Source organism: Heliangelus exortis, chromosome 13, assembly GCF_036169615.1.
Source record: "Heliangelus exortis chromosome 13, bHelExo1.hap1, whole genome shotgun sequence".
NCBI lineage: Eukaryota > Metazoa > Chordata > Aves > Apodiformes > Trochilidae > Heliangelus > Heliangelus exortis.
In genome coordinates, this window is record NC_092434.1 from 16,199,665 (window position 1) to 16,219,914 (window position 20,250).

General features: G+C 47.1%; 2 protein-coding genes across 2 annotated transcripts; one reads left to right on the forward strand and one right to left on the reverse strand.

Annotated features, from left to right (window-relative positions):
- Window positions 1–262: 262 nt before the first annotated feature.
- FBXL8 (F-box and leucine rich repeat protein 8) lies at window positions 263–4,761 on the reverse strand. Its single transcript, XM_071757012.1, has 3 exons — window positions 4,624–4,761; window positions 2,781–3,010; window positions 263–2,290 (listed from the first exon to the last, which is right to left on the reverse strand). The coding sequence occupies exons 2-3, from the start codon at window positions 2,942–2,944 to the stop codon at window positions 1,315–1,317; spliced, it is 1,140 nt and encodes a 379-aa protein (XP_071613113.1). The 5' UTR covers window positions 2,945–3,010; window positions 4,624–4,761; the 3' UTR covers window positions 263–1,314.
- A 2,370-nt stretch (window positions 4,762–7,131) lies between these two features.
- Window positions 7,132–20,097, forward strand: TRADD (TNFRSF1A associated via death domain). The gene is made up of 5 exons (XM_071757013.1): window positions 7,132–7,211; window positions 9,383–9,533; window positions 11,977–12,254; window positions 13,848–14,040; window positions 14,999–20,097. Exons 2-5 carry the CDS (start codon window positions 9,392–9,394, stop codon window positions 15,304–15,306), a joined length of 921 nt encoding a protein of 306 aa, XP_071613114.1. The 5' UTR covers window positions 7,132–7,211; window positions 9,383–9,391; the 3' UTR covers window positions 15,307–20,097.
- Window positions 20,098–20,250: the final 153 nt, after the last annotated feature.

The window sequence follows — 20,250 nt, forward strand, 5'->3', positions numbered from 1 at the left end:
TGGTGCTGGGAGGTGAGCAGCTCCCACCTGCTCAGAGCCTGGGGGATGCCCAGCTTTGTAAAGACACCCTGAATTTGGGGATTTTCTTGTCTTAAAGTTTGGTCAGCACGGAGGAACAAAGGCTGGGCAGACCTCAGGGCTGCTCTTCTTTGGCAAGGTTTAGAAAAGACAAATTTGTGTGTTGGTTTGGCTACAGATCCCATGTTTTTTGTCACAAGAAATGATGGGGCTCTTAGGTAAGAAGAGAGGGCAATGAAAACAGTTATGAAAGGATCTAGATAACAATATTTATTATTATTAATGCTTTAGATGGCTCTAAATAGGTGCTGGCATTATAGCTTTATGCTAGGATCATTTCAAGTCAGAAACTGTCTCTTCCAATAACATTATTCAAAAATTTTGGTATAACAGATCAACTCACAGCATAATTGGGATGCAAGGTAACTTGCAAGTGAAGGCAGGTATCAAATGCAACACCTATTAATACTCTCCTAAGTATTAATAGTACAAGAAGTGGCAACAATGTAATGAAAGCAAAGGTCTTCATTCCTGACCAACAGAAACACAAGATGTCCATCTTGTGAGCTTGCAGGCCTTGTGCCTTTTATTACTATCTTGTAAATGTTTTCCCTCAAGTGCTTTTTCTCCCACTGGTGTTTCACAACATCATTCAGCATATATAACAACATAATAATTCCTGTTATATTCCTCCAAGCTAGAAGCTACCTGACAACTGCATATCAGGCAAGTTCACCATCACTGAAATGCCAAAATAGGAATTATCAAGGTTAGAGTTGATATTCCATCAGATGTCCACAGATCCTTGGGATAGCTCACTGAATCTGCAAAGCTAAGCAGTTCACTTGGCAGAAGATGGCTACATTGAAGCTGCCACTTGCCAAATTAATTCAGTAGTTGCTGGGTGCTTGACACGATGTGCTTGACTTTGAGGTGCTTTTAAAATTTAAAATAAAAACTAAATTTTAGCAAAGTCCTCAGTAAAAAAACCATGCAGGGCAAAGTTGGCATTCATGCTAAATAAAGATGGAGAGAAGAAAAGACCTGTTGTCCACAGCCCAATAAAGAAAGGAAAGAATAAAAAGGGCAATCCTGTTTCTCTTTACAACCTTTTCTCTGTCACATTTGAATATAAATGCTTGGTCTGCAAACAGGGGTGCATCATAGGCAACAGCCTGTGCTTGGGGAGACAACACGCTCTCCATTATAAAGTTCTTTTTCCTTACAGCCCTAAATCTTCTTCCCCTGTCCTCTTGCAGATCCACACAGCTGTCCCAGGAGGTCAGTAGGAGGTGGTCACTGAACAGTTACTGGTTTCCAGGGGTGTCTTTCCCTGGTGATCTTCAGGGTGTACTGTTTCAGCCTAGGGCAGTGTATGAGGAACGCTTCTACCACCTCCTGGCTGACCACACAGTAGCAGTGGATCTCCAGCAGATTCCTGCACTGCCTGGCCAGCTCCACTAGGGAGGAATTTAAGTCCTCCGAGGATGTGGTTTGCAGCATCAGCTTCTTCAAGGTACTGCTGTAGCTCTGGGTGACAAACCTTATCTGATTTACCATGTAATTGTACGTGTTAAGTTGCAGGGTGCTCACGGGTATATTCACCTTGAGGATTCCTGGTATTTTGCAGGCAGGGACTGTGTGATCAAGCTCTAGGTCGACACAGAGTCGAGGATGCTTTTGACTTACAGCAGCCCAGAGCTCTTCTGAGATGACTGGGCTGTATTTGTCCAGGCGCTCACAGAAAATGTCTAAATGGCTGAAAGCTGCTCTCCCAGGCTTGAGCAGTTCCTGAAACACACCATCAGACAAACTGGCATAGTAAACCCCCAAGGCTGAGAGTTTGGGACAAGCCCTGAGAACTTTCCTAAGGGTGTCTGGTGTCACGTTGCATACCAGGGTGTGGTTGTTGATAAACAAACTGTGCAGGTTTGGATTGGTGGTAGCTATGAGCTCAACAAGCTCCCCATCGAGAGTGAAGGGCATCTTTCGAAAATCAATATGCTGAAGATCTATCTGGTTTTCAGTTTCACATAAATTCCGTATGCTCTGTAGGATGTCCTGGCCAGAGTAGAAATAGGGGTTCTCCCCATGGCACACAATGCACAGCTGCTGCAGTTTGTGGTTCTGTTTTGCCAACACATCCAAGATGCGTGCCACGTTCTTCCGGTTGACCTCCTTGGACTGGTCAAACACAATCTTCAGGTGTTTGACTTGGCTGAGGAACTGGAGCAGGCTTTTCAGCATGCCTTCCTCATCCTCTGAGTCACAGCTGGAAGGGTAAAACCAATTCTTAAGTCACTGTGAGCATGGAGCAGAGTAGAAAGTACCAGAAAGTAGATACACTCCTTTACTAGGGTTTCTGCAAACAGATTCCCCAGACATTTCTTCTCACCTAATTCTTGGGGAGTTACTAAAAGGCCAAACACTGAAGGAATGAGAAGAGGCAGTCCCCAGAAAGACCCATCAGAGAAGTGCCACAACTTTAGAAACTTTGTCTCTTGCCATTTTCAACAGGCAACATAACTAAGAGTGCACTATTTCCCATAAAACCCACAGCAGCAGCAGCAGCCACAGTAAAACTCCAGCATATATCTTTTATATAAACAAGTGTCTTGTCAGATAGTATCATCACACACAGAAGTCACAAATAATGCCAATAATCTCCTAACAGAGTGGTGTGAATGTTTGACACACTCTAGAAACAACTACCTGGTTATATCTGCAAGGATGCGTGGCCTTTAGAAAACCATTTCTCTCACCTGATCTCTGTGAAATGCCAAACAGAGCCAGAAGAAACAGCTGTAGCCCACTGTCTGCACACCTGGAAGACTGAGTATCTGTCTCGAAGAGAAAGATAATAAAAAATTTGGATGAGAATTTCTTCTGGGAGGTAGTTCCACAGTTCCGGAACTGGAGTAGGCATTTTGCTCAGTAGTCCAGTTTAAAAATGGGAGAAACTTCTAAAACTGCAATTCATTCTCAGAAGCCCCTGTTCAGAAAAAAAAAAAAAGACAGACACGTGATTTTTTAAGAAACCAACTGAACTGGACCACAGAAAGGTCAAAATTTTTTTAAACCTGAAATTTCACTGAACTTCAAACCTGCAGAGAAAATGAGAAAAATCTGCACAGGTGTTTTTTTCCATCAATCCTACAATGAGTGATACATTTCAAGAGTTAAAGCAGTGAGGTTTTATTACTCTGAGCAATAAAAACACAAGCAAATTTTGTAGTACTGCTGCACTAGTATTCAAAAAGCTGAGATGGATTTATCAAACTGAGGTGAGGGGAGGGACGGGCCTCTGCAAGTAGAAGCTCTGCACAGAAAACAGACCCACAGAAGGCCTACAATAGAGCCATAGAGCCTGGTGGCTTTATTACAGTGCTCCTTGCCTGTGATGAGGAGTGAAAATTTGCAAATGAACAAACAAAAGTTTTATTATTGTGACTCCAGCTCTCAGAAACTGCACTTACACATGTCTGACTTGGAAATGAAAAACCACCTTTTGATGTGTCTTTGAACTATAATGAAAATGAAGGCTGAGGCTTATACTATCACACCATTGCCTAATTTTTTCATTCATCATCCTTCCCAAATTACTTTTCTAGGCTTCTGCACAAATGAAACAAGTGATGGATTTTCAAATGCAAACCTCCCCAGTCCTGGGCTAGCACTGGAGCATGGGCTAGCCCCGTGTCTCCTTTATGTCCTGGCATCACAGCCTCTTGGAGCTGCAGTGTTACCTCAGCACTGCAGGACTCGCTGGAATGAAAACCCAGGCTTCTAGAGATCCTGGGAGCAGGGAAAGCAGCTGGGAAGTGTGAAGGATGGATCAGTGATGCCAAACACACACTGCACATTTTTCTAGAATACGCTGCTTTCGAATGTGATGCCTTCTTCTGAGTGCAAGGTGGCAGCAGCACAGCAGCTGTCCCACCTTATCTACCATCGTATCAGTGACAACCCCCTTGCCATGCAAGTGTGACAGGCTCTCTTTTGCCATTTTCACCGACAAGCACCTTGACAGCTGCTTTTAATAACACCTCTAATACGCTCCTGCCAAAACCTTAAATTGCTCTTTTGCCCCACCCAAAATCTTTAAAGTGTTCTGTGTTTTCGTTATGGTGTTTTTCCTCAAAGCCCGACCCCCTGGAGTCATGTTAAAAGGACTCCGGACCTCTCAGAGAGCAAAAGGGCATTTCTAGTCGTGGTGATTGCTTAAAAGCTTCAAAAAACGACCTGACTGCAGGAAAACAGATAGAAAGGCACAATTATTACACTTAATTCAAAAAACTGCACAGACTAGCGTCAGCTCGTGGACGGCCCAGGGCCTCTGAAGGCTGCGAGATGTCCTGGGTCCACCTTTGGCACCGGTCCCGCTGAGAACAATCGGATTTGGACTGGATCGCCTCAGCCCTCCGAGGATCTCCGCGCTTTATTTACACCCGGCGGTTCCTGCCCTCGGCTTCGCCAGCTCCCGGGGCAGCCGGACGGACGATGAGGGAGCGAGCGGCCTGCAGCCCAAAGGGGAAGAGGCCCCGAGCTGCAGCCAGCCCAGATGCCCCGCATATCCCCCGCCAACCCGGGAAGGGGCAGCCTTACCTCTGAGGAGAAGCTGACTCCGTCTCTCTTCCTCTGCGCTCCCGGCGGCCCAGACGAGGAGCAGAGACCGAAAGCAACTTCCCGCACAGCCTCTGGCCCTGTCCCAGCCGTGATAGAAGGAATAGCTCCAGAACCCCTCCTCCCTCAACTGTCCCGCCCCTCAAAACTGCATTTCCCTGTGAGGCTTAAGCACTGATTCGCCATCAGCTGCCCGGCTCCGGGGGGAGGGCTGTACTGACCCGGCAGACACGGTACCGAACATCAGTCTTGTGCTGGCTGAGCCCCACTGGGTCGTCCACCCCACCGGCATCTTCCCCAGGGGGAAGCTCCAGGATGAAATTCCAGAAGTTTGTTGGATGCTCCCTGAAAGCAAGGGCTAGCGGAAGAGAAACTTTCCTTTTTTTCCCCCAATATACAATAAACGAATTCACTTCTAAGAGAAACGGGACGCGGTGAGATGAGGGTCCCTACAGCAACACACCCTGCGGTTCCCTGCCTGAGTCTAGGAGCTGACCCACCTTCAGGCTTGCTTTTGTAGCGAAAGGTTGGGATGTCTGGGCTCATTTAACCCCATTAACCCTTAAACACATGAACTCGATTGCTGCTTAAACGATTTGCACATAAACACCTGGTTGCCAGGAAGTGTTAACAGCAAAGTCCTGCTGACCATTTTAGGGGACCTCGTTAAAACACTGTTGTTGTAAAATAGCATTAAATATATATGTATTTTTAATATATCTTTCAATACATTTTTTATAATGCTTTCCACTTTTGTTTGAAGTTCAGTTCCCTTCTCCAGAGTGATGGCAGCAAGCACATGGGCACAAAATCTGTCCCCAGGTCCACAGCAGCTTCTCTACAGCTGAGGACAAACGAGGTAGATGCTGTGACCCCCAAACATGCAGGACAGCTCTGCAAGACAAATGCAGCCCGGCCACAGGGTCCTTCTGGATCCTGAGTGATAGAGACCGAAATCCAGCTCCTGTAGCTTTGCTTGACACAGAACCACTCATGGACTTGGGGAAAACTGCTTTACCCTCTCTAAATGTTGTCAGAGAATCACAGTGGAGTAAACAGCCTCACCTGGCTCAGAAACAGGTGGGATATTGTTCAGGTATCACTGCAGGAAGGACTAAAACAGAATGCCCAGCAAAGTTACACAGCTACACTGACACCATCATCTTATCCCCTCCCGAGGGAAATGCAAAGACCAGTCCAGGAGCCCCAACCTGCTCACTTTGCTTACTGTTTTTTTAACAGTGAAGTTTCTTGCCCTCACTTACAACAGAGTCAATGGCCAGCTACAACTTGGCTTAGGACAGAATGAGCAGGGTCCTGAGCTTGGAGTTGTGCTGGCATCCCACCACGAGATTAGCATGGCAAGAAATGGTCAAATGCCTCCATTGCCAAGGAACCAATTTTTGTTGATAAGCAGGGTATCATTGGCTGGTGACACAAAGGCAGCAATTTCCTTGGGGGAAGACATTGAGAGACCCTGTGCTGCTGCTGCCACTCTGGTTTCTATGGGGAGAAATTGAAGTACTTCCATGCATGAGTCCTGTAGGCTGCTATAATACTGCAGAAAAAGCAAAAAGAGAAAAAGCAAGGAGCAAAAGCAGAGAGGGAGAGGACAGAAAGCAGTGAGACAGAGAGAAAGCAAAGAGAGGGAAAGGGTGAGGGAGGGAAAAGAGAAAGAGGGAGAAAGCAAGAGAAAAAGAAAGTGAAAGTGGAAGAGAGAAAAAGAGAGATGGAAAAAGACAAGAGGAAGGAGGAGAAGGAGAAAGAGAAAATAAGAGAGAGAAAATAAGAAAAAGAGGAAAGAAGAAGAAGAAAGAAAGGGAAAAAGAGAGGAAGATGAGGGGAAAATGCAACAGGGAGAAAGAGACAGAGAGAAGAGCGAGGAAGCAAAGAGAGGGAAGAAGCAGAGAGGGAGGGAGAATGCAGAGAGAGAGAGAGCGAGAGAGGTGGCTTTTCTAAATGAGCTCCAGGGAAGGGAGGGTACAAGAGCTGAATTTCCTCCACTGCTCAGGAATTACCTAACCAATCTTTGCTTTCAGCCTTCACTCTTGTTAGTTGATTGATGAGAGCTGGCTGGAACCCACCAACTTTTCAGTGCCCCAAGCTGTGCAGGGGGTTCCAGCAGCCCCACTTTCCTCCACCCCTGATGGACCAGGGACACATGCTCGGTCCCAACTGGTGGGCAGCTCTCAGCTCTGTGAACAGGGTTATTTCTGACTGTCTTACACATCCTCACCTACACCAGTGACCAAGGGACTGATACCGGAGACCTTGCAAGTCTCAAAGCACGAGGAGGACCGTCCAGAACCGCCCCAACCATACACCATCCTTCCCTTCGGCTCAGCGCCAAGGCTGGGTTTCGGGAGCTAGACAGGACACCGGGAGATATTCACAGAAAGCGAAACACCCCTGGCATCCACAGAGGGGGTGGTTTCTCCGTCCCGTTACCGCCCTCCGCCCTCACGCTGCCGGGCTCCCCAGCCAGGCACGCCCGGGTGCCGGGGCCTTGTCCCGGCGCTGCGCAGAGGCGGAAGTGGCGGCGCCGAGGCCGGAGGCGGTGGCGGCTGAAGGTAAAACCGCCCCGAGGCGCCGGGGAAGGGCAGGGTCGGTCGTCGGGACAGCTCCCCGTTCGGCCCGGTGCTGCTTTGCTGGCGGGATGGCGGCAGGGCGGGTCGGGTCTGACCGGGGAGAGACATCCAGGCAGAGGGGCAAACGCGGCGTGGCCGCTGGCGGCACAGCCCGGTGATGCCCGGTGCTTGGCGGGGGCTGCCCCATCTCTTTTTTTCCTTTCCCGTAGCGCTGGGCCCCTCCTCCCCATTGGCCTCTAGGGGCAGTGGGATGCAGCAGCCCAACTTGGGCCGAAAATCGGCGGAAAAGGCGATGCGATGATGACAGGCGGGACTTGGTAGCCTGGGGCATCAAGCTCCGGGCAGGGCTGCTGCGGGGAGAGGCGGAACGGGGCCGGGTCGGTGCCGCTTCTGCCGAGGTAACGGGGCAGAGGCAGAGCGGGAAAGAGCTCCTGACCTGAGGTTTTGGTAGCCTGCTGTGTTATCCAGACTGCTGAGCTGGGCCAGGGGGTTGCTAAGCATGGGCTGTGCCAGGAAGGTGTGCAGGGAGATGGGAGCTGTGCAGGGAGATGCGGGCAGCTGATGGGAGCAGAATGAAACAACCCCATGCAGCGCTACAGGCTGGGGACAGAGTGGTTGGAGAGCAGCCAGACAGAGAGAGACCTTGGACTTTGGATTGCCAGGAAGCTGAACATGAGCCAGCAGTGTGCCCAGGTAGCCAAGAAGGCCAATGGCATCCTGGGCTGTATCAGGAACAGCGTGGCCAGCAGGTCCAGGGAAGGGATTCTGCCCCTGTGCTCAGCCCTGGGGAGGCCACAGCTTGAGTCCTGTGTCCAGTTCTGGGCCCCTCAGCTCAGGAAGGATATCGAGGTCCTGGAGCAGGTCCAAAGGAGGCAACTGGGCTGGTGAAGGGACTCGAGCTCCCTTCCTATGAGGATCCTATGAAGATCCTATGAAGATTCCTATGAAGATTCCTATGAAGATTCTATGAGGAGAGGCTAAGGGAGCTGGGGGTGTTGAGGCTGGAGAAGAGGAGGCTCAGGGGAGACCTCATCACTCTCTCCAACTCCCTGAAAGGAGGTTGGAGCCAGGGGGGGGTTGGGCTCTTTTCCCAGGCAACTCTCAGCAAGACAAGAGGGCACAAGAGGTCTCAAGTTGTGCCAGGGGAGGTTTAGGTTGGACATGAGAAAGAATTTCTTGCTGGAGAGGGTGCTCAGCCATTGGAATGGGCTGCCCAGGGAAGGGGTGGATTCTCCATCCCTGGAGATATTTCAAAAGAGCCTGGATGTGGCACTCAGTGCCATGGGCTGGGAACCACGGGGGGAGTGGATCAAGGGTTGGACTTGATGAGCTCTGAGGTCCCTTCCAACCCAGCCCATTCTATGATTCTATGATTCTATAGGGTCCCTATACTTCATCTGCCTCCCAGCTGGCAGGGACCATTCGGACGTTTGTACTGCAAAAGAGAAACTGTTCCATAGGTTAACACTTTTAAATGCACCTTGTCTGTGGTTTTCTAAGGTGTTCCTCGGATCTCTGTTACCCTCCTTTGGTGAGGTGCTAGGAGATGGGTGTCCGGATCCCAAACTTCCTGGTGTTTGCAGGCTCAGACCAGACCTGGAATGCAGCAGCCCTGCAGCCTTCTCTTACTTCCTCACAAAATGCTTTTGTAAAAGACCTGTATGGTATGGGAGGCCATGGCCTGGAAACACTCCAGCACCCTGCAGGCACTCCTTGAACTCCAAGTTCAGTGTGGATTTTATGATTTGCTGGTTCCTTCCTGCATTTTCTTACCAAGTGAAAGGCTTGTTGTTAGACTAGCATCTTTAGGCTTTTGCCAGCTTGGCTGGGCCATTGGAAGCCTGAGGACTGAAATGCTTTACTTCAGAGTCTCTTTGGAGTACAATATGAATGAACTCCAGTGGAAAATACAAGCAGAACTTAGTGCACTGCTGAGTCTTTGGGATGCCCTGACCCACTGTGCTTTGCTTTACAGAATAACAGTAAACTTCTCCAAGGCTACGCTGGCTTTCACATCACCCCCTCCTCTAGGAAATGAGGGTGAATCCTTGTAATCCCATCATGTTTGTGCTTAGTGCTTGCTGTGAGCACTCACCTGGCATCAGGTCATGTTCCCTGTGCTCTCTTCTCAGCTTGCTTGTGTGATTTTGTAGGGTGTGAAGATGGCAGGCAGCTCCACTCCTTGGGTTGGCAGCGCTTATCTCTTTCTCCAGTCCACGTGCAAGACCATTGTTCTGCCTTCTCTCTACGAAAGCTCCCAGAAGAAACCTGGAGTGTTCAAGGCCCTGAAGCTGGCATTAGCAGGTACCCATCCTCTCTGACAGAACTTGGCACACTGTCTCATCTCCTCATGCACTGTCATGCCTGTCTTTTACCTCACACTCATGGGTAAGGAAAGCTGGTGCTTGCTGTACTTAGGGAAGACAGTAAAGTGAAGCAAGTTCAGCAGAGATCCACCAAGGTGTTTAGGGGCAGATCCTGAGGGAGTTGGACCAGTTCAGCTTGGTTTTGGAGGTCCTACCAACTGCCTGCTTGTACCTATGGGGAGGGGAAATGGAGCTATGACCTTCATAGTGGGGCATGGGGAATGAGAGGCAACAGGGACAAACTGAAACAGGAGAGGTAGACACCAGATACAAGGACAAACAAACATGAGGACAGTCAAGCAACTCCCAAGAATGAATGTGTGTTCTCCATCCTTGTGGGTTTTCAAAAAAAGCCCTGAGCAATGTGGTCTGACCTCAGAGCTCACCCTGCTTTGCATGGGAGGTTGGGTTAGAGGCTTCCTGGGCTTCCTTCCAACTTGAACTATCCTATGAATTTTTCTACTTCATGAATGTTTGTTTAAACCAATTTATGTAAGAGGGGAAAAGATTGCAGCTGCTGTGGAAGATTTGATTTCTGTCTTTCTACCACCACAGAAACATGATTTCCTCTTTGAGTAGCCAACTTTTAAAATCAGTGATAGCCAGTATAAGTTCTTTTCTGATATAAAGCTGGTCTTTTCTGATATAAAACTACATTAGGTTCAAGTGTACATAACCCTGTTTACACCAAAAAAGGACTTGAGATTCAAATGGCCATAGAACTATGTTTCTGTATCCACCTTTACATTGAGCTGGCTGCAGAGTAAGAGTGATTTGAAGGGTTTAATATCTTTACCTAGAGTGGCTCCAGTGGTGTTCTTTACCCGTGTCATACAGCTGAGCCCATGTTGTTTATTTGGGCTTGAGTAATTATACTCTAAATTCTTCTGGCAATTATCAGTCTAGCAAAGTTTGCTACTCTGGTCAGTACAGACCTACTCATCTTGCAGCTTGATCCAAAAATGTGAAGCAGCAGGAAGACTGACACGTTGTCCTCCTTTGTGTCACTGGAATGTGAGTCTGCTCACACATTTAAAGGAAAGGCCACAAAACTGCTAAATCCTACCAGGCTTATTCAGACACAAAAAAGACATGAAATCTGAAGCTGTCTGGAGTTTTGTGAAGAAACACATGCAAAGTCCTCTCTTTTGAGGTGGCTTTACAGTGTCTTGTACACCATTCATTAATGTGCAGATTTTCCCTCCCCAGCCCTCTTAATCTCATGGAAGTTTTTGTTTAACCAGCACTCACATAAAAGAAGGAAGTGCTAAGACATTTCTGTGTCAGTGAGTTACAATGCCTTTCCTAGGTGCCTAGCCCCATGTCCCAGTTCCACATCTGGTCCAAACCAGACTTTCTGATGCAACCAGGACTCTGGAAATCCCATAAAGCCACTGTGAGCTCACATCCTTTTAAATGCCAGGTCACTTGTCCTAATGTGGAACACACGTGTCTGCTTTGCCTGGCCATCCCCCCTCCAAGAACAGCTAAATAATGACATAGAAATACCTGATGTTGTGCCAGGCTGAGCTGGCAGCTCCTACAGCCCTGTGCAATGCCAGGCCAAGAGGTTGATTTGGGTATGGAAGCAGTACAGCCATCACCCCACAGGCCTCCACTGCAGAAAAAAAAAAAAAAAAGACAATTCCACAGCCTTTAAATTGTCAGCAGCAACATATAAAATCCCTCTTGTGACATGGTCAGTGTGCATAGCTAATCAAAATTAATTTTTACTGGGAAAAGGAATAATGAAGGCCTCTGTTGTCTGTGTTCCTTGTGTGTCCCCTGCACTAATATTAGAGGATAGACCCCTGGCTTCATCTTGCTTAGATTTTACTGTCAATTCTCTGTGCAAAAGAGCTTAGCAAGTCAAAGCCAAATTTCAGCCAGCTTAAATTCTCAGGACTGGAGCATTTGCCTTCTGTGAGATGTCTTGAAGGCAGCCAAAGGTTACCTCTAAGGCACAGGGTGGAAAGGAGACATCGGGTCTCTTTTCCAGGACCTTTGTCACTGCATAAAATGCCAGTCACAAGGAAACCTGACTGAGTGCTAAGCTGAACTTTGCATTTTCATCCATGAAACTTTCCTGTGCTACCAGTTTAGTTTAACTTTTCCTGCCCTGGAAATGGGGCTTCAAATGTAAAACCTCCCTGAATAAACAGTTTTGGGGTAATGATACAGGCTGTAGGGCCATCTGGCTTCAGTTGGACACTGCACTTCATGGGGAATGATGGTGGCAGGGTTTTTTTGTCCCTGAGGACTTTATCACAGAGAGAAGAGAATTCACCAGCTACTCCATTGCAGGCTTGGTGGTGACTGGGATGGGTCTGGGTTGTCAGTCTCATGCCTGGGTAGTGACTCTGCTCCCTTTTCCCTGCCAGACTCCACTGGCAGTGTGAATGGTGTGGACATGCTCAAAGTGCACTGCAGCCACCCACACCTCATCATCCAGCTCAAGTTCTGCAAGCAGGAGAACTGCAGGAGGTTTCTGCAGAGCTACCGGGAAGGAAAGCTCCAGGAATCCCTCCAGAATCACCTCCAGCTCTCCTTAGCCATGACCACAGTGCCTCTTGAGATGGAGCTGAAGGCTGGCAAGGAGCACCTCGACAGCATGCTGAAGGATGAGGATCACTGCCTGGAGTGCATCTACAGAGAGAAGGTGAATGGGAGAGGGAGGGAAGCCCCATGAGGAGCAGAAGCACAGGACTTGGCAACAAACCTTGCTCTGCTGCAGCTTGCTGGGCTTGTTGGCTTCTCCATCCTTCCCTTCTCAACTGTAATATGGAAAACCAGCTCTGCCCTACCCCAGAAAAGCAGCGCCCTCTTCTGGAAGGGCAATAGCTGCCTAAAACATCCAACAGAAATTCTGTGTTAACACTGGTTTATGTATATAACAAGTACTATGGCTGTTACCAGCACTAAAATGAGGAATAATAGAAGGTGCAGTTGCCAGCATGAGCAAGTGTGCCTTGATATACCTGAGGCAGACATAGAGTCCTGTATGGAGGCATCCCTGCTCAGCACCTTCCTCCTTGCTCTCACACACCCCCTCTGCTGAGAGCAGCAATGGCAACTGCACCTAGAAACAAGCACGAGCACAAATGCTTTGCACGTTACACCAGCAACTTGTGACAGAGTGGTGACCCACAGCGTCTGTGCCAGCAGGATCAGGCTGAACTTCTGAAGGCAAAGTCTTTCCCTTAGGGTCAATATCTAATGCTTAGCTCATCACACACTTTGGCACTGTCACTCTAATCCTGTTAGCAAGAACAGTGAGATCTTGTCATGTCACCACAAAACCAAGGCACATGAAATGATTACACACATTGCAGTCCTCTTCTGCAAAAAGTTCCTCTTTTTCCCACTTGGAACTGGCAGTACCTCATAACTCTGGTTCCCTTGAGATGCTCCTGGGAAACAGGTAATCACCATCTCCTTGGGAAGATCAGGCACAAGAGAATGTTTTGCCAGGTTGCTTTTCTGCAAGCAGAGAGAAACCTTTCAGCTCTGGACCAAACAACGAGATATCCCACACCCCCTCAACTTCTCCTTCTTCTGCTCCTTCTGCTGAACCAGCTGACTGGACAAAAGAGATGGGCTTATATTCTCAGTTCCCCAAAACTGACGTGGTCAGAAAGATGACATGATGCTGGCTGAGGGCAGTGCTGGGACCACCCTGCTGTATGTCAGCTGAACACTAAACTGAGTCAGAGCACTCACCAGGTTTAGCTTTTCCCATGTGCTTTGCCTTCTTTACTCCTTTTCTGCTTTCTTTCTTGGAGGTCAGTCTGGTTTTCTCTTGCCTAGTGAGAAAAAAAGAAACTAAACAGTTTGGAGAGGATCCAGAACCAACGAAACTTAGGAAATGGAGGGGCAGAGAGCAAGAGGGGGGGGTAATAGGAGCTGTCATCCTATTCTGTGGGTCTGACCCTCACATGAAGGAAGTCAGACACACCACACTGCCTGTGGGGCACTCTGATTCTTGCAGAGTGCTGCTGAAAATAAATAGGGAGTAGTAGCAGTTTAATGCATGTGAGAAACCCAGGAGAGCAGAGGCTGCTACATTACAGGTTCAAATTCACAGATTTGTAGCCTCCATTAGACTGTCTCATCTGATCAGTTTACAACTTAGACTCCTTGTAGCTGTCTCCTTGCTCCTTTCTTGGCACCATCATGTCAGGCTGCACCTTCCAGCTAACACCTACAGCTTTACAAGATGGTGAACCTGGCACTGATGCTGTCTGCATTACAGCCTGATCGCCTGCGGGATGAGGAGATCACAGAACTGGAGGAATATTTCAAGAGCCTGATTGTTCACCAGAGCATCAACAACAACGTGGCTGTAAAGGACTCTGTGTCTCTGAACTCCCCATCTCTACCTCATCCTTCTCAGGGCAACTCTCATTCCCCACAAGCCACCTTCACCTTTCAGGGACAGCAGTTTGGTGAGTATCCAGAACTGGTCAAGAGAGCCCTTGGTCTTCCTTGCCTCAAAGGTCAAAAGGGAGGTCTGCCATGGCTACATATTTGGGTCTACTTCAGAGAAATCAGGGGATCTCCAGCATCCCATAAGGCAGGAATTGCAGTGGTCCTAAGATTGCCATTCTGCTTCAGATCAGGCCTCAACTTGGTTTCTTTCTGGGGTGCCACGGAACCAGATGCTTCAGAGTCTGTGTCCCTCCAAGATTCCTCAGATTTTAAAACTCCTTAATGCTGAAAGGAAGAACACTGAGTAGTTGTTTTTTGTCTTTTCTTTTTTTCCTTTCTCCAAATCATTAGGTTGAGGTGAGCTAATAGAACAGGTTAGATCAATCTGGGAAGGTTACTGCAGACATCATCAGCCCTGCTTTCAGCCAGGACTGGTTTGTCCAGGCTGTCTGTAGGACACTGCTCTTTGGGGTCTGTCTGTCTGTCCCCTACAGAGAGCTCTCAGTAGCAATTTTAGCTTGGAATCAGCTAGATAATTCCTGAGCACACTTAAGCTGTGTTCAGTCTCCAGTAAATAGCCAAGGAGAGAGCTCCTGTCTGCTTTTGTTTTGAGAATGTCTGAGTAGGGAACAGAGCACTTGGTCAGAAAGGCCTTGCTGAGTTGCTTTGAACCAAAGAAAGAGGATGGCCATCAAAAAATAACCCCACAAAAAATCAGTGGGCTCTGTCAGACTACAGGACAGTCCCATCCTGGGGAAGGAAAAAAAAAGGAAAACAGGCATTGCCAAGCTTGCAGGGTGGGGGTACTGCTTTTGCACTTCTCCAAACTCAGAGCACTGCTTTGGTGTTAAAACACCAGAGGACAAGCAGAGGAGCTCCCCAGCAGCTTAACAATGTCCTGTGGACACTGAACTGGCCTAATTTGCATCAGATCAGCCACGAAATGCTGTTTTACCTGCCTTCTGTCCTTTTCAGCCAACAGAATGCTGACAGCAGACGACCACCAGAAGTTTGCCAAGCTGGTCTCCAAGAAGTGGAAGCAAGTGGGTCGCTCTCTGCAGAAGAATTGCCGGGCCCTGCGTGATCCTGTCATTGATAACCTGGCCCTTGAATATGACAGAGAGGGACTCTATGAACAAGCCTATCAGATGCTCCTCAGATTTATCCAGTCTGAAGGGAAGAAGGCCACAATAGTGAGGCTCATCGTGGCCCTGGAAGAAAATGGTCTCATCAGCTTGGCTGAGGAGCTCTTGGGCCTCCATTCCAATGAGGACTGCTCCTAAAGCCTGATGAGCAGTGGTGTTGCTAAGGGCTTTCTTGCTTCAGCTTTGTCTGAGACTGCTGCACAGTGCCTGGGAATGTAAAATCCTGAAAATCACTGCAGGTTTCCGTGTAGATGGGAATGCCCAGGGAAGAGGTTCTGTGCCTTATTTCATTCTGTTTGCAGAAGTCAATGTTATCCTCCTGTGAACTGATGGGAGAGGCCTTCAGGCAGACTTCCTACAGGACTGAAATGTCCTGCTGAGGGAAGCAGCCAGAGGCTTAGAGAGCCCAAGGGGAGGGAGAGCAAGAGGAGAAAAGCAAGAAAAGCCTCTCAGGGAATTTCTCTGTGAAGCACATGATGCCACTGTTTGTCAGGATGCAGCCCAGGGCCATCACCTGGAGAGCTGCAAGATATTTTTTTTAATTGAAAACATTTATACCCTCAGGCATGAAATCAAGCAAAGAGAGAGGGGGCAATTAAGGAAAAGTAAACTTTACATTCTTTTCCTTCTTCATTCTTCAAACTAGGAACATCTGTGGCAAGTGCATCTGTCCTGCCCTACCTTGGTTTAGCTTCTTTCCACCTCTCACCACCTGGAGGCTTCCCTTTAACCTGGGACAGTCATAATCTTCCAGAGGGCACCAGATTGCTGCTGTAGAACATATTTCAGGCACTGAACAAGCAACGTGGACAAAGACAAAATTCAGAGAGCGATTCCCAACTTTTTCTGGAGCATGGTGGACAATAATACAGAGACTGTATCATGCTTAGCTCTTTTCCACCAACCCAAGGGAGCCCACACCTGTGAAAAGCAGAACATGGTGCTGGAAAGAAAGCAGTCTCCTAGGCAGCAAGTTCCCTTTGGAGTGCAGAAGTGCTCTCAGGTTTATCACAGCACCAAACACCATCCTGACTGCAGCCCACAGATCTGAGCAGCCACCTCTGCCCAGCCTCTGCTTGTGCCTTCACTCTCATCTCAACCACCAGCACTTGCCCTCCTGAGCTCCCCCAGGGAGGATGCTTCGTGCTGTTGTGTCTCACAAGAGCTGGGATTTGCACACAGCCTTTCCCTGGCAGTGTTGTCACTGTGTGACAATGGGGCATCAGCTGGATTTACCTGCCCTGATTTTGAGGCTTAAAAATGGCACCCAAAGCTCAGAACTCCATTGTACTTTCAGCCCTTGTGGGAGAAGAAGCCCAGTGTCCTGGTATGGTTGATGCAGACTGCAATAGGGCCATAACAAAGCAACAAGTATCCAGCATGGCCTGTGGAGCACAACAACAGCCTGATTACTTTGAACATATTCTGTGCACATTCCTGGTATGCTTTTACTTCTCCTTTTTCATTAATTCTCTCTCTGCCCTTTCCATCCACAGGAGTAGCCAGTGGGTTTTAGAAATGATTCCAGATGCAGAAGGTGGCTCTGCCAACACACATGAAGCCCAGATCAAAAGGATTTAGATGGCCAGCTTCTACCCAGCTGGGTCCACTTGCCTCAGAAGTGCAAGCATCGTGTTCCTCGGTGTAAACCTGAGGAACCTGGCTTTTTTTCTGCAGATTTCTAATCCCCAGGCTTACGTACACTGTGGATAGGAAATGGAGTGGGTCAAAGATGGGGAGAATGTTTTCAGGGGGCATCCTTCAAAAGAAGCAGGACTTCAGGCAGGCACCAGCTCTACCAAAGCTGTGGCTCTGTAAAAAAATTAAGCCATTCTACATCCCATTCCTGCACCATATCCTCCCCTTTCCTTTATGGCAATACCAGTGCTCTTCCACAAGTGCAGCAATTCTCTCTCTGACAGTTTTGCTTTAGGAATCAGCACACCCATCCTGATTTTAGTTACTTTAGGCTGCTGCAGAAACCATACCTAAAAGCATTGAGCTTTCCTGCCAGGTCCTAAACAAGGGACTCTGGCTGCAACCCACCTGGCAAGTGGTATTTAAAAAAACACCCAAAACATCAGAAACTTGAAAAATATGTTAACAAGTTTTGCTCTTGATTTTGAAGAAATTATTTTTTAGAAGACAAGGTTAGATGCATAGCCTGCTGTCTTGTTTGTAATTAATGTTTTAAGCTCTCAGACAAGCTTCTCCTGTGCACAGCTTTTATATGCAGCTATCAGGCAGCCACTGAGTAGTGAGAAGTGCTGTCTTTTTGTAGCATCTGTTAATGCAAAAAATGAGAAAGCCTTATTATTCAGCATCTACTTCAAGCCCCCCAAAAAACTTTGCTGCTATTGCTGTCTTACAGAGGACTAAGCATGAATACTTCTTTCTTAATGCAAATCTTAGCCATTTTATTCCCCTGCCAGCAACTGGCATGTATGTTTCCTCTTACTCACAGATTCCTTCTCAAAAGTGTCATGAAGTGCTGGAGCTCCTGGCAACCACTCTGGAATATCATGATGTTTAACAGCATTCACAGGTGCCTGCAATGCAGAGATTCAAAGGAAAAGAGTTTTCCAGTGATATTCCATAGTGGAATTGTCTTGAGCACATGGCATGGTTTGGGACCATAGCAGGGGCTACTCCATATCTTCTTTTCCATGATCAGTCATCCTGGAATCACAGACTGGTTTGGGTTGGAAGGGGCCTTAAAGATCATTTGGTACCAACTCTCCTCCATGGACAGGAACACCTTCTCCATCATGAGATGCAGTGAAAACTCAGTTCTGGTCTCAAGAGAACTCCTTCCTCCTAGAAGAATAGAGGTTTTATCTGGCACAAACATACACAGAGACAATTTTCCCAGAAGCCTTGGAATGAAACAGATCAATTGGATCGTGAGTACACAATGAATTGACTCTGACTTGTTTTATCCAGGAGATTTGACATCTGTTTTACACCAGTGTGCAAGGACAAGAGAAACTGTCATCATGCCAGGAAGGAAGAAGCACTCACAAAGGCAAAAAAACCCAAACAAAAAGCAAAACATTAGCTTGTGCTTTCTTCCTGGGCTGTGCAAGCTGAGTTGCACACATAGTGCACCTCCTCAAATGCCAGCCATGCAAGTGACACTCCCTTATGGCTATTTGTAGCTCTTAGCTAATGTCTAGGGTGTGAGATAAGACATGGGCAGTGCTGCTGCTTGTGAAATTGCCCTTAGCCCATAACAGCTCTTTATATTTTGAGATATGTCTGGGAAAAAAAGAAATTACCTTCAGGGAGTTGGTGGTATTTCAGGATCAAACATTTAGCAAACCAGCACAGGATACTACAAAGCAAATAAAGATGTTAATCAGTTGAATATATAAAAAAGAAATAGACAAAGTATAAAACAAACTGCAGAAGCCTGGCCAAAAAAAGCTGTGACAGGAAGGGATCCAAAAGGTCTTTTTTTTTTTTTTGTGGTACAGATTGTTTTTGTAGTTATAGATTTGAAGGGAGCTCCTTTCAGTGTGCCAGAAAGAATAAGGGATCCATCCAGAGGAGAATTTAAATGATTTGTTTTAGCATAGCTGAGCTACAGTGTTCAAACAGATAATAAAAAAGAGGAGAGTGAAAGTTAAAATGCTCACTTTGACCTGATAGAAACAAACCTGAGAGCATACCCTGATATAAAAGTGTCACCAAGAAGAACTGGAGGGCAGTCAGTGAAAGGCCAATATGATGCCAGGCACAGCTGCTTATAGGGGACCAGCTTGTCAGGTGACAACAGATTTGACTCAAATTCAGCATTATTGATCAGAAAGCACTTAAAAATCACCAGCTAGAATCTTCAAGAAATCGTAGAAGTTTGTTCCAGATTTTCCTAGTAAGTCACATTAAAAATGAATGACAGCTCACAGCAATGCTTTCCAGGTTTCCATTTTCAGTTTCAGCCCTAGCACTAAAGAGATGGATATCTGGATTATTTTTAGTGCAAAGTGGGGTGCTAATGTCACAGCACAGTTTTAGAAAAAAAAGAGCTTTTTTTTTTTTTTTACAGAGCTTTATAAAAAAATTGAGAGCCTCCAGTGAAATGGGTTACTGGAGTTTCAAAGCTGGGAGATCACATAACTGGATCCATTTCACATTTTAGGGGAAAGTGAGGCAGAAAACACCAGAATATCTTTTGCAGCACTGTCAAGATATGGAAAACAAATTGCAAAAAAACCCCTAAAGCTTAGAGCTGGGGGAAACCACTTGTTCAGAGGAGGCATAGACACTTGGTGCAGACAGAGAAAGCTCTTTACCCAGTGTGGGGAAATAATGGGGTTTTTCCTTACCTGGGGATGTGTCCATAAATTTCAAAATTTGCTACAGCATTGAGAAGAGGCACCTCTGAGTCACACCCCAGCACCTGCCCACTCTAAACCCAAAAGGGAGCACATATGGCATTCACTTCAAATGAAAATTATTGGTCTAGGTGTTGTACACCTTAAACCCAAAAGATCCTGGAATGGGAGGAAAGAGGGTTTCTTCAGTCTCACCCACATCTTTTTACATAAAATTGGTGAGATCTGCTGCTTCACACCAGACAAGGTTTGTCCTCTGCACAAAGAACTGAGGCAGTTTAAGGCCTAAAGTCAGAAATTAATTTTTTCTTCTCTGGATTGAATTATAAAGGGTTTTGGCCATATATATCGAACTGAAATCCACAGAAGATGTGTGGTCAAGCCCTCAGTAACCAGTGGAATAATCTCTTGCTGACCTTCCAATTCCAAATTTCTGTGGTCTTCAGCATCAGATCTGTGTCAGCCACCTGCAGCTATGGACTGCAGTGGCCTGTATACTCAGGTGTAGCAGATTCAGCCTCCAAAGAATTGTCTTTTATAGAAAAAAAGCAACTTGGTCTATTTTTTCCACATTTTTAAAAAGAAATAAATACGTATTTTGATGACAAGTGCCTCAGAGACTTTCATTAAACTCTTCAGGGAACCTTTTCTTCCTACTGCATGAAGTTCTGGCCACCTTGGCTGTCACCAGCTCTGAGGAGCATCCAGCCAAGGTGTCTGGATGCCCAACAGGGTCCTGCCCAAT